This window comes from Canis lupus, chromosome 8 (assembly GCF_003254725.2).
Source record: "Canis lupus dingo isolate Sandy chromosome 8, ASM325472v2, whole genome shotgun sequence".
Lineage (NCBI taxonomy): Eukaryota > Metazoa > Chordata > Mammalia > Carnivora > Canidae > Canis > Canis lupus.
Window position 1 is genome coordinate 46,739,955 of NC_064250.1, and position 13,779 is coordinate 46,753,733.

At 44.0% G+C, this 13,779-nt stretch overlaps 2 protein-coding genes across 34 annotated transcripts in view; one reads left to right on the forward strand and one right to left on the reverse strand.

Annotated features, from left to right (window-relative positions):
• Positions 1–4,312, forward strand: part of PAPLN (papilin, proteoglycan like sulfated glycoprotein) — a 34,580-nt gene extending 30,268 nt beyond the window's left edge. For all 14 annotated transcript variants that reach the window (XM_049113660.1, XM_025443332.3, XM_049113657.1 and 11 more), the window contains one exon: positions 2,180–4,312. In XM_049113660.1, coding sequence (XP_048969617.1) covers positions 2,180–2,355 — 176 coding nt within the window. In that variant the 3' untranslated portion in view covers positions 2,356–4,312. The remainder of the gene's footprint in view (positions 1–2,179) is intronic.
• A 97-nt stretch (positions 4,313–4,409) lies between these two features.
• NUMB (NUMB endocytic adaptor protein) overlaps positions 4,410–13,779 on the reverse strand; it is a 162,208-nt gene continuing 152,838 nt past the window's right edge. For 9 of the 20 annotated variants that reach the window (XM_049113680.1, XM_025443337.3, XM_049113678.1 and 6 more), the window contains 4 exons: positions 11,683–11,976; positions 9,805–9,954; positions 7,425–7,664; positions 4,410–6,492 (listed from right to left, as the gene is read on the reverse strand). In XM_049113680.1, coding sequence (XP_048969637.1) covers positions 5,762–6,492; positions 7,425–7,664; positions 9,805–9,954; positions 11,683–11,976 — 1,415 coding nt within the window. In that variant the 3' untranslated portion in view covers positions 4,410–5,761. The remainder of the gene's footprint in view (positions 6,493–7,424; positions 7,665–9,804; positions 9,955–11,682; positions 11,977–13,779) is intronic. The other 11 variants (XM_025443347.3, XM_025443346.3, XM_035719515.2 and 8 more) reach the window with 5 other exon arrangements.

Genomic DNA, 13,779 nt, shown 5'->3' on the forward strand with positions numbered 1-13,779 from the left:
TGCAGACTTCTGCTCTCACCAATTATGCTTTTTGTAGGGTTTCAGTGCTTGAGGCTGCCTCACTTTGCCCTGCTGGTGATCTGATGGCATACTGGCATTAGCGTCAGGGTAAAGGGGCCTGGAGTTAGTCATGCTCTGGTGTAAGGGACATACTTCTGTTGAGGACCTCCCAACCTTCTTGCCTAAAAGACTGGGGTGAGAAACAGAAAATACTGCGGGGATAAAACACAGGGGCTCGCTTTTTTTTGGGGAGGGGGGGCCTCGCTTTTTTGAATGAGAGGGAATGAGGCTACGGAGCAAAACACAGTTTAGCCATGGTCAGTGTGTGCCCAACATGCTGCTCCCATCTCCATTTCAGGTGAAGAAACACAGGCACAGAGCTTAAATAACATGCCCAAAGTCACCCAGCTGGGAAGGAAGAGAGCCAAGACTGAGCCCAGGCAGTCTGGCTCCAGAGCTGGTGTACAACTTAACCACCATGCTCAGCCCTATGACACCTTGATTTTTTAAAAAAAAATTATGTATAATTGGCTTGCTATTTATGAAAATGTAGGTACAACTAACCCTTGAGCAATGCAGGGATTAGTGGTGCCAACCCTCTGTGCAAAGACCCAAATGTAACTGACTCCCCAAAACCTTTAGGAATAGCCGGTTGATTAAAGCCCTACTGATAACATAGTTAGCATATATTGTTTATGTATTATATACTGTGTTCTTACGGCAAAGTAAGCTAGACAAAATGTTAAGAAAGTCATAAGGAGGGGACGCCTGGGTGGCTTCAGTGGTTGAGTGTCAGCCTTTGGCTCAGGGCGTGACCCTGGAACCCTAGGATCGAGTCCCACATTGGGCTCCTTGTGGGGAGCCTGCTTCTCTCTCTGCCTCTCTCTCATGAATAAATGAATAAAATCTCTTTTAAAAAATCATAAGGAATTTAAGATTTAAAAAAAATCATAAGGAAAATACATTTATAGTACAGTATTTAGTGAAAAAAATCACATGGATTCTTGCAATTCAAATCCCTATTGTTCAAGGGTAAGCTGCAGTTATCCTGATCTCCCAAACCCATATATAGAGTCATTCCCTACTCAGGTATCGTCTTTTAGTTGTATTTTGGGAGGAAGCAGGGGGAAAGGAGAGGAAGACAAGCCCCATGAGGTCTGACTTTAGGGAAGGTGTTATTCAGGCCTAAGCCAAGGTAAGCCAGAAAAGGCCCTTCCAGAAAGAAAAGGAAAGTTAACTAGATGATACCACTTGCACTCCTAAGATGAGGCAGTGGCATGAAACACTCACAGGGATTTTTTTTACATCTCTACACCCACTGTGGGGCTCAAACTGCCAAACCTCAGTTTGAGAGTCACTTGCTCTACCAAGCGAGCCAGCCAGGTGCCCCTCTCAATGGCGAAGTTACCGAAGCTCCCAGCACAGAGGGGGCAGCAGCCAGCATTTTGTGCTTATTGCAGTGTTAGAGCCATAGCTCATAACACTAATCACCTTGCCTAATGCTTGCTTGCTCTGGGAAAATTGGGAAGATGGGAACTAAGTGACTGAGATAAACTGCAGTCATTGAAGGCACAAAACTTTTTTCCTTTTTAATTAAAGATTTTTATTTATTCATTCATGAGAGGCACAGAGAGCAAGGAGCAGAGACATAGGGAGAGGGAGAAGCAGGATCCCTGCAGGGAGCCTGATGTGGGACTTGATCCTGGGACTGCTGGATCACGCCCTGAGCCAAAGGCAGATGCTTAACCACCAGGTACCCTAGCACAAAATTTTTGAGATTGGAGGAAATCGGCAGTGAGAGAGAACCAGGACAGCTCTAGCCAACTCAATATTTTACTTAGGGCTGATCCCACACCATCCCTTCTCCATCCAGGGGCTAAGGCAATTGCCAGCTCTTCAGGTCACAATAGCAAGGGTTGGGAGTCAGCTTCAAGAGCTGTGGAATCATGCCGTCAGCCACTCCTTGAGTCTGGGCTGAGGCCCACTGCATGCCCAGATGAGGCCCACAGTGGGGGTGGGGTATACACACAGGGGTTAAAAGAAGGGTATAGAGTAACTGTACTTTTGGGGAATCTGGAACTTCTAGTGTTGTTTTCCTCTTAAGGCAGAGAAAGGGTAGGTGGGACTTTTCAGTGCACAGAGCTTCCTTACCCTTTTTGTCTCCCTGTTGTTTCTGCAGCACTGCAGGCCCAACCCAGGGACCTCAGAAGGGAGTGTGTGGATCAGCCTGAGCTGGCCAACTGTGATTTGATCCTGCAAGCCCAGCTCTGTGGCAATGAGTATTACTCTAGCTTCTGCTGTGCAAGCTGCTCTCACTTCCAGCCTCACGTTCAGCCCATCTGGCAGCAGGGATGAAGGCTAGTTCCAGCCCTGGTCCTGAAACAACTCTCCGTCTATGGTCTCTGGCTAGCAAAGGATCTGTTGTCTGGAGAATGGACCCTTTGAGCCCACTGCACCTCACCACCTCTCCCCCTAACATTTTAGGCAGCTGTCAAGATGAATCTGCTTGAAGAAGGACACCCTTATGGCTTCCCTCTATAATCTGTTATACAGGATCAGTTCACTGTGTTCTAAAACAAGCTACTAGGGTTCTCACTTCATTTAAACTGGGTCGGGAGCTGTGTAATGGTTTTAAAATTAACATGTATCTCACATGGGACACACTAATTCCTGCCGTGTCAGGCAATTTGTCTTTGCTAGAACTCCCATCTCATCCAGGGTCAAACAATGGTCCATAGCTCTAGTCAACCTCACCCTTTCAGGTAGTATAGCAGTCAGCTTCAACTCTCATCTGTATGTACAGAGCTCTTGCTAAAGTGGAATAGGATACATAAGGCCCAGTACAGGATGTGGGATGAAGAAGCAGCAGCTGGTCACATGAGCATGACAGAACTAGGAGAGCTCCTTATTTTCATCAGGTAGCTGGTGCCTGAATCCCTCATCCTGAGGCCACCATGCAGAGCCTGCTTGCGAGGATCACCTGATAAGCTGACATACCTGCTATGTACACTGACCAGCTGGGGGCCTCTCTTCCCCAAGCAGGAACCTGTGAGGCAAAACATTTGCTGCCAGCTAAAAACCAGACAATTAAAAACAGGCATCAGCAGGGTAGGGGAGCAATGGTTTCAGTAGTGGTTTGAGTTGGAAGAAGTCCTCCTCCATCTCTCAGAACCTCCAGATCCTCGCTTCTAAACAAGAGGTATGGATTCAATGAGCTTCCAGGTCCCTTTCCCCTTTAACCTTCTGCATCTAGAGGACTGACTGGGCCTGTGACAGATCAATTTGGGACACAGGAGACAGGCATTACAGGGAAAGCTGACTTTCATTACTAGCACACTGGCTGGAAAAGAGACACACTGCATCATGGTTGAGTGATACTTCTTGGTCTACCTCTTATTCAACACAGGAAACCTGGGTTAGCAGCAGAGGTATTTTTTTCTTTCTGTTTAAAAAAATGACAGAGGAGGATCCCCTTTCATTTACCATGGCTGGTTTTGCTATACCAGCAAACTAAGGGCTACTTTCTTGGACTCCCCAGTTCTCCCCAATTGGCAACATCATTCATGAGGTAAGTTTGAGGTTAGCTAGCTCTTCTCAGAACTAGTCAGAGAATAGAGGGAAAAGGAACACTTAAGCTAGACCAGTGGTTCTCAACCCTCTCCCATACTGGAAGTTTTTTTAAGAAAAAACAACCAGCACCCCCCCCCCTTTGATTTAATCAGTCTGGTTTATGGACTGGCAGGAGAATTTTGAAAGCTCCCCAGGTGATTCTAGTATGTATCCAAGGCTGAGACTCACTGCTCCAGCAGGGCCTTTCAGAAGGTGAAGCTTGTTCCAGGGTGTTTTCTGATTATGAGGCTGGGGGTGCAGAGGGATAGGACTGAGATTCTGTACCTCTACTCCGCTCCTAGGTGCAGTCCATGCTCCTGTTCCAGACCACACTTTGAGCAACCAGAAACTGACATCAGAGATATACTTAGGTTCAACCAAAGCCTAAAGTATAAATACAAATGTGAATTTTAAGAATATACCAGTCCCAATGGGCAAAATATATGAAGGGGATTAATCCAGTGGTACAATCTCCCAGTTATAAGTCACGGAGATGAAAAGTATAACATAGGGAAAATAGTCAATAATATTGTAACAACATGTATGGTGACAAATGGTGACCACACGGTGGTGAGCACTGTGTAATGTATAGAATTGCTTGATCAATATATTGTACACCTGAAACTATAACACTGTATGCCAATTCTACTTCAATAAAAAAAAGAATATATTAGTCCCAATAAAAGACTTTCTAGCCACCAAACCAGAGTTCTGTAGTAGCAGCAGAATGGAGCAGACTAAAAAGAACGAAGACACATTTGCTAATAAAGGGGAAAGACCAGCCCTCCAAGGGCAAAAGCTTCTACCACGAACATTTATTTTTGTTAAAGCAGATTATAAATTCTCATCAGTACAAATATATATAACTTACATTTGATTGTAAGGCCAACGTTCAAAAGTAAAAATGAGATGGGATCTCCCGTTGTTGCCAGAGGTCAAGTGGCTGCAACTGGCAACAGGATGTTCTGCTCACCACAGTGGGGAGACAGATGGACACACAGCTAATAAAACTAGAATCTCCATCCCCACAAAACTTGTGAGAACAAAACCTAAAGGACAAAATAAAACCCACCAAGACCCACACGACAAACCAACACAGTAACCTGCGCTCCCGTCGATGGATATGATTGTGTCATTGTCACCTTAGTGTTAAAACAGAGGATTAACATGAACAGCAGTATATGAAAATTCATATTCTCTATAGAGTGTATTTAGATGGATTCTATTAAAATAAAGACAATAGAATTTCATCACAGGTTTAAAACCAGGACAATACTGCTCTTTCATTTTCTTTAAAACTACAACCTAGTGACTGTATTGGTCATATGCATGATTGTTGCTGCAATGTGCTACTTACAATGAATGATACCAAATAAGCTAGGGATCCCATCTACAACTCCCAACCTTTCCTCTCTCCAACTCAATAGGCATCACTGATAAATCAATCTTATGTACAATTTCTTACAGCTAACCCTTTTACCTTTGGCAAGATTACTTACAACTCATACAAGTTTTTAATATTGAGAACTATTTAAAATATTCTAAATGCATAAAAATAAAGATTTTGGCTTTTTTTGATATATATTTATAATATTTATTCTTACTCAAAGTGGAAGCTCAACTTTACCCCTAAAATATAGCTCTGTTGGGCTGCTGATGTGCCCTCCCGGGAATTCTGGTGGCATAGCCTGCCTCTTGTCCCCAGCCCAAGCACAGGCCACCATGCTCTTGATCTCTAAGACAGGCCAGTATTGAGAGGCGCCAGGTGAATGGCCTGTAAAACAAAGGGAGATTGTTTTGCTTCCCGTTGTGTTTTATATTCCAGTAAATGTGCTTTGAATAGATTCCTGTTCAGATACTTCTGCCTCTCTGTTGCCAGAGATTTGTAAGAGGCCGAGGGAGGAAGGGGGCAGAGGGCAACATTTCTCTGACTTCTTTAGCCTAACTGCAAAGACAACTCTTCTCTAGGAATGTTTTTTCCGATTTTTTAAAAAATCACCTCTCATAGCACTCTGTGCCTGGACACGCTCCTTGGGACCTTTGAGATTAGTGAAAAGTATACTGATTGGGAACACAAAGTTCCCTTGCTCCTTTGACCTCTGCCCTTGCCCTTGCCTAAGTACAGACAAAATACATAAGCCATAGAGACTGCCTAAAGTTCAATTTCAAATGTCTTCTGTAAGTCACTGGAGAAAGGGTTGGTGGGAGAGGGATTAGTACGCTGCTTGGACTTGCTTTCTAATGCAGCCCACTGGGCTTCAAAAGGATCCACTGGGAAGGTGCCTGCAGGAACCTCTGTGTGCTTATCTCCTGAGGCCAACCTGCCATCGTCTACACCATTGAAAGCTGCAGAACCGTTGAGGTGCTGAGCAGGCGGCTTAAAGAAGGGACTGGCAGTAGCACTGCCTGTCTCATACTGAGGGAATGTCTGCTGCTTGACCAGGCTGGGAGACTGATGGGGGTGGGCGGCCTGGGGCTGGCTGGCCTGAGGGTGGCCTGCAGTGCCAAACACATTGGCTACCATCTGGGAGGGAGTGATGCCCACTACAGGCACATTAGGGGCTGGATAGGGCAGCCCATTGGCCACAGGATAGGACTGGGTAGGGACAAAGGCTGGCTGCAGAGGTGGGACCACACCCACTGGCACAGGCTGAGAGGTAAGGAATGCATTCCCTTGGAAAGGCGGCGCTGGTTGGGTAATGGCAGTGGGTGGAGGAGGCTGGAGAACTGGCTGCAGAGGAACAGATGAGGCCTGGGGCTGCTGGGCCCGGACACTCTTGGACACCTCTTCTAACCAGCGGTCAGCCTCAGAGGGAGTGCGTCTGTGACCAGCCTGGAAGAGACCTGGAGATGCAGCACCAGAAGACTGACCCCACTCAGTCCCTGGGAACGAAAAAGATGGAGAGACACAAAAGAATCAGTCTTTAGGGGCTTCTTTCCTTACCTGATAACCTTGTTACAGGTTATGTAACTTGAATGATCCTAATATGTGGAACAAGTTCCCCTAATGGGATACTCTGTGGTTCTGGCAGGTGGGAGAAAAGTCTCTATTACCAATCGAGGAGGTTTTGTTTTAGGACAAAGGGAACCTGTAAGATCATGGTGCTGTCTCAGTCACGCTAGGGAGCTATCTAGATAGACTGCATGGAATGAAGGCAGCCGGCTGGCATCAGAAACCCTTTCCTACTGTTGTGACTCCTCCATGATATAGAAGCCAGCTTGCACATGCTCTAATAAAGGGCCCAAGGTGATTCATCTTCTGCTCTAACAGAATACAAAAATAACCACTGACTTGGTGCTGTACCTCATGGCCCTGTCTCACTTCAAGACACATGTTATCTTTCAGGTGAACTGCCTCCCTTACTATTTAAAATTTGTTTTGATTTTATAGTTAACAAATGTTCACTATAGAAAAACCAGAAAGTACAGAAAAGCAAAAATGAAGTGTTTTTGGCAGCCCTTTCTGTAGGCCTGCCAGAGTAAGGAGGAAGATTCCCCGCCCCCCCCCCCACACCTTTGCTATGAGCATGTCCACAGATCTCCAAATTCAGTGGCTGACCTAGGGCAGGGCCCAGGAATATGTATTTTATGAATGCTACAGGGGTGTCTCTGTTCCATAGTCCTAAGAACTATCAATCTAATCTTTCAAGTTCCTCTCCTTTGCCATCCTTTCCTAATAGTGGTATATTTCCAGGAGGGAACATACTGTTCCTGAAAGGATTCCTGCCAGGTTCCCACTCAGTAAATGGCTGATTTCTGAATCGGCGTCACTCATCTGATCCCAGAATCCTCACCACCATCCATGGCCACCTTACCCGAATGTGTGGCTGCAATTCCCTTGTTAACAGCATCAGGGGCATGGGCCCAAGGGTTGGTTTCACGCACAGGCATTGCTACGGGTGCTAGAGCAGTATGGGCTGGCTTAGCAGCAAGCACATGGAAGGCTGAGTCAGTGCCATTAGCTACAATGGGAGCAGACAACATCGATGGAGTTAATTCATGCAGGGTGGACAGGTGACCCCCTGGAGCTGGGTCAGTCAGGCCAATGTGTGATACTGGTGGAACAGATAAGACAGAAAAGTTGGTGTTGGGATAACCATGCCATCTTGCAAACGGATACACAAACCTTTTGGCAAAGAGGGAATTAGAGTTTGTAATTAAAATAGCTATACTGATTTAAAAAAAAAAGTCAAATGACTGTTGTAGGAAAGTATGTGTACAGTGAGAGAGGGAATGAAACCTAGAAAAACAATTTCCAATTAAGTTGAACAGAGTTGCTTTGTCTTACAAGCAGCAAAAATCTATTCTAGATATAGTTTAACTTTTGGCATAATGACTTATATAAAGCATTTCCTTCTCTTACCACTTTTCCAAAAAGATCAAATTATGCGAAAAGTAATAACAATGGGTTAAATATAATAATCCCTTATGATGTGCCAGGCACTACATTAACAGTACTTCAGTGTGCATCATCCTATTTAATTCTCTCAAAAACCCCATAAGGCTGGTATCCTCATACTACAAATGAGAAATCAAACTTGATATATGTTTTCATTTGCTTAATAAATTTGTAAATCACTACAGAACTTTATCTTTTTTGAAGATTCATTCTCCTTAGTAATGTTCATAATATCTCAAAATACTACTATTCTTACCTACCTCTCTTTATTAAAATCTCTTAACCCTTGTTCCTTTACTCCAGACATCTATTCCATCAGTTTCTACTCCTTAGCCCAGCTCTCTATCATATTTAGTATGGAGCAGATAAGCAGGCACTGTCTGCTGCACTATGCTTTAATCACTCCCTCTTAGACTGGACAATCATGCTTGCAGCACTGGTACTATTTACTCCAGGCCTTGTCTAAAAGACTAGGAGCCAGTCCCACAGACTGGGAGCCCCTTAAAGGCAGGCAAAAGACTATGTTCTATTCAGTTTTGTACATCCCATTGTAAATTGGCATAGAGGCAGCAGAAAGTAACAGGTACGATATTCAGGGAAGACGGGTTTAAATCCTGGCTGTGCAATATGGGCAATCTATTCAATCTCTCTGAGCCTCATTTTCCTTATCTGTGATGCTTACCCACAGGGTTGTTGTGGGGATTAAATGAGATGAGAAAATGCATGAGTCCTTACTACGATGTGGCAGGCACTGTGCTAATAAGTGCTCAATAAATTATGCCTATTATTGGTATTACAAATATTTGTTAGATGAAATAAAAAGCCACTTGATGCACATGATTATAATGAATGGTTTTTGTTTCTAAAAAGAGACTCTCTGAAGGAAAACCATGTAGTAGCTTCCTCTGATAGAAAGAGGGTACTGTCTCCACAGCAAAACTTCTGAGCTCTTTCTCAGAAGAACTGAAAAAATGGTGATTATAAGAGTTCAAATTCTAAAAGTCTGTAACTTAAGTTATATATAGACTCTGTGGACTCCAGAGTCAATACCAACTACTAGAACTTGGCATCTACGAAAACAACTTTTAGTAACTCAATGCCTTTACAAAGGCAAATTTTAGGACACTTGTTATAGAAGATGAAATGAACTAAAGAGCCAAAAAGAAGTGCCTTTTTTCTTTATGGGCTTCTTGTGTTAGGATGGAGACAAGGGGAGTCCAGGGCTATTGCTAACTTGGGCCAGATAATTCTTTGTTGAGGGCAGCTATTGTACGCACTGAAGGATGTTTAGTAGCATCCCTAGCCTCTATGCAGATGACAGTAGCAACCACCCCTAGGCTCTAACACCAAAAAAATGTCACCAATGAATGCCAAATTTTCCCTGAGGGAGGCAAAATTGTCCCAGGTTGAGAACCACTCTGCTAAAGAAAGCATACACTGGACCCAAGTCTGATGACTACTCCTTCTAGAGAACTAGTTGGATACTCTGATTCTTAACACTTAAGTGGCAAATAAAGCAGTAGGTTGGGACTACAAAAGCTTCTAGGAGAATGAGATCAAAGACAACAGGTACATGCAAAATGATGAATGCAGACATTCTAGGGAACAGGAGTGGGAACAAAGCACAACAACATTGTGGAAAGGGAATTAATGAATCTGAGACATTATCAGACAGGGAAATTAATGGGTCTGACCAGCTCCTGGGAAGCTCAGGATGCCAACCTAGAGTCAGAGAGCTGTGCCATAAAAGTACAAGCTTCAAAGAGAACAAGTGAGCAGGCTAAGAGGGCACCAACCTTGAAAGGCAGGAGACTGCGGTGCTATCACGGTCACTGGTTTGGTCATTGGGGCAGATGAGAAGGGATCCTCAGAGGGTGTGCTGAAGGCATTGGTGATCTGTGAGCACAGGGAGCTGATACTTTCTGCCTCTCCTTCTACTTCTGGCACTGCAAAGCAAACAGAAAAACTGAATAATCCTGAAATATCACAGTATGACACAGGTGGCATTTTATGATGCATTCCTTTATTTGTGAAAGGAAAAGTCTCAACTGTCCAGTGGAGCTATAAAAGCAGCTTTGAAAAATTGATATAAAATACCAACAATTCATATACTAAGAACTATCTTCCTCCCTCCCAATCCCCCGATTTCTTTATTTCCTTTCCTGTGTGAAACTACTGAACTTGGTGTTCTCTTTTTGTGCCAGTAAGCAGATCTTTCTGGAAGACATCTGCAACCTACTTGTCTTTCAACTAGTTCTCAAGGTCTGAGTACAGTACTGGAGCCACTCAGTAACTCTATAGAAAATGGGTTAAAGTCAGGAGCAGCAGAGGCAGCTCTTTTTCTCTATAAGCTACGACAATGTTGTCACTTTTTTCCCCCCCAAAAAGTATCAAGTATAGGGGCATCTGGGTGGCTCAGCCAACTTTTGGTTTTAGCTCAGGTCATGATATCAGAGTTGTGAGACTGAGCCCTGCATCGGGCTCCATGCTGGGTGTGAAGTCTGCTTAAGATTCTCTCTCTTCCGTTGTCCCTTCTTCCACTTCCCACCCCCACTCTAACTCCTCCACCAAAACACCACAGTGGCAAGTATATGAACTGTAGTAACATGAAAAAGCAAACTGAGGTGCAGGACTTCAGAGGCTTTGTTCTTAATATTGACTCTGGGATACTTCTAGGTCACTAGGAATGCTGATAATGTGTCCTGAACCTTTGTTTTGCTCAGCTATGAAAAGAATAGTTTTTGTTTCCCATCTGAGGGAGATTGAAGACAAGGTCCTGAAAGCACCTGGAGTTTGTTTTTACAGGAGTTGAGAGCTGGAAAGACCCTCAGTAATCACCTACTCCAACTGTTGGATAGGTCAAATTCCATTGGTCAAAAAAACTCAACTCTCTGGACTTTTATATACCATCAGTGGGAGTGTCTTAGTGAAACACAGCTTCCTCGTATCCTATTATGGCACTGGCTCAATGTGTCTCAGAGCAAAGTAAAATAGAGCCCAATAAAAGCACTGACCAGATCTGACACTTTAGCTCTGGATCTTATGATGAGGATAGAGCTACCAGGGCTGGCTCAGCCATACAGGGGCCACACAAAGGCCTGTGTGGCAGTTCTGAAAGGTAATGAATATGTGTGAGCAAGCCCACTGTCTCTGATGAACAACAGATTTTCGATTTAAACAGGAAACCCGTTTAGAGTTTCCTCTGTATGGAGCCAACCAGCCACAAGGACAATGAGCACTTATCCATTTCTTCTGGTACATCTGACAGTAATGCTATTTGAATAGATGTGTTTCCAAAGCCTTTTAAATTAATTCTCTGTTGGGTCCCAAATGGTAGAATAAGAACAGAAACTCGAGACCCCTGATGTTTTGAAGTAGGTTGGCTGGGAGGTAGTATACTTCCATCAGGACAAACTGCAAACCTGGTAGGTAGCTCAGTCTAGGAATTCCCATCATGGCTCTGTTACCTATTTGTTGAAGAGAGATGAACAATTCACATCCCCCTCCATGAACTTTAGTTTCCTCCCAGTGGGAAATGACACAAGATACATATAACCATCAACCAGCCTGAGAGAGAGGGGGGGCGGCTAGTTTGATGGGTCAGTGTCTCCACTGGAAGTGATGATAATGCTTCAGTGCTAGAGCACCAGTGAGTCAGATGGATGCTGTATTACCTGCATTTTTTATGGGGAAATCAGTCTTCCTCTGCATAGTGGAAGGCAACTCATTGATGCGCAGGGACAGTTGGCGTTTAAAGGGTGACATCTTCTGGCTAAGAGCAGGAAATCCTCGGAAAGAGCCTTGGCGAGCAAGCTGTTCAATGGGTGCATGCCGGCGTGGGATGGCATGAGGATTGTTCGTCTCCAGAGAGGCAGTGGCATCCAAAGTGGGAGAGGTGGGAGAGGACGGGGATGGGGCAGTGTTGCCAGGAGCCACTGATGAACCAACAACTGTCTTATCTGTTTCAGCTCAAGAAAATCAAGAAAAAGAGGACCTTAGCAGTCTTTAAATAATTCCAGCTTATACAGCCAAGGAACCCAAAACCCTCCTAAGTCCTTTTACCCATCTCCTTCCCAAGGTCTCTTAAAGGACAGGTTAGAAGCAGGGCACAGATATCCTATGTTTCAGACAAATAAAAGGTTTAATATCCTATTACATGTTACATAGCGTATGTACTAAGACACAAGTTTAGTTAGATCTTTGATTCTCATGCAATGATTCATAACTTAAGACTTGACTCTGACCAAAATTTTAAAAAAAGAAACCAAACCCAGCACTTATGAACTCTTAATGTGAGATCCTTTAAAGAATGATGATTCATAGTTTTCAATGTTTATTCACTTGTTTTTTGCAGGGAGAGAGGACTTTGGGAGTGACAGAGTCAGAAAGGTCCAAACAAGTATAAGTTAGGTTAGATGTTGAAGAATGTTATAAAGCAGTCTTTATTTTTTATTTATTATTTTTTTAATAATAAATTTATTTTTTATTGGTGTTCAATTTGCCAACATACAGAATAACACCCAGTGCTCATCCCGTCAAGTCCCCCCCTCAGTGCCCGCCACCCAGTCACCCCCACTCCCCCCCTTCCACCACCCTTAGTTCGTTTCCCAGAGTTAGGAGTCTTCATGTTCTGTCTCCCTTTCTGATATTTCCTACCCATTTCTTCTCCCTTCCCCTCTATTCCCTTTTACTTTATATTCCCCAAATGAATGAGACCATATAATGTTTGTCCTTCTCCGATTGACTTATTTCACTCAGCATAATACCCTGCAGTTCCATCCACGTCGAAGCAAATGGTGGGTATTTGTCTTTTTTTTTTTTTTTTATTTACTTATGATAGTCACAGAGAGAGAGAGAGAGGCAGAGACACAGGCAGAGGGAGAAGCAGGCTCCATGCACCGGGAGCCTGACGTGGGATTCAATCCCGGGTCTCCAGGATCGCGCCCTGGGCCAAAGGCAGGCGCCAAACCGCTGCGCCACCCAGGGATCCCGTATTTGTCATTTCTAATGGCTGAGTAATATTCCATTGTATACATAGACCACATCTTCTTTATCTATTCATCTTTCGATGGACACCGAGGCTCCTTCCACAGTTTGGCTATTGTGGACATTGCTGCTAGAAACATCGGGATGCAAGTGTCCCGGCGTTTCACTGCATCTGTATCTTTGGGGTAAATCCCCAATAGTGCAATTGCTGGGTCGTAGGGCAGGTCTATTTTTGACTCTTTGAGGAACCTCCACACAGTTTTCCAGAGTGGCTGCACCATTCACATTCCCACCAACAGTGTAAGAGGGTTCCCTTTTCTCCGCATCCTCTCCAACATTTGTGGTTTCCTGCCTTGTTAATTTTCCCCATTCTCACTGGCGTGAGGTGGTATCTCATTGTGGTTTTGATTTGTATTTCCCTGATGGCAAGTGATGTAGAGCATTTTCTCATGTGCGTGTTGGCCATGTCTATGTCTTCCTCTGTGAGGTTTCTGTTCATGTCTTTAAATCACAAACAACGTGCATTTGTGGCTCATTTGAATAAAAGCATGTAGAAGTAACATTTTAAGTTAGATTACACCTAAATACAAAACTATTTCCACATGAACACCAGCTGAGTCCCATTCTGATTATAGTAAATCTCTACCCATCTCTGCTCATAATCCTCTAGATGTCAGAATTCAACCACTTTGGCAGTTGCTATTTGTAGCAAAGAGTATTATTTGGTGGTATTAAAGAATATGCTTCCAGTCTGAAAAACCACTGAAGCACACTAATAGCTATAC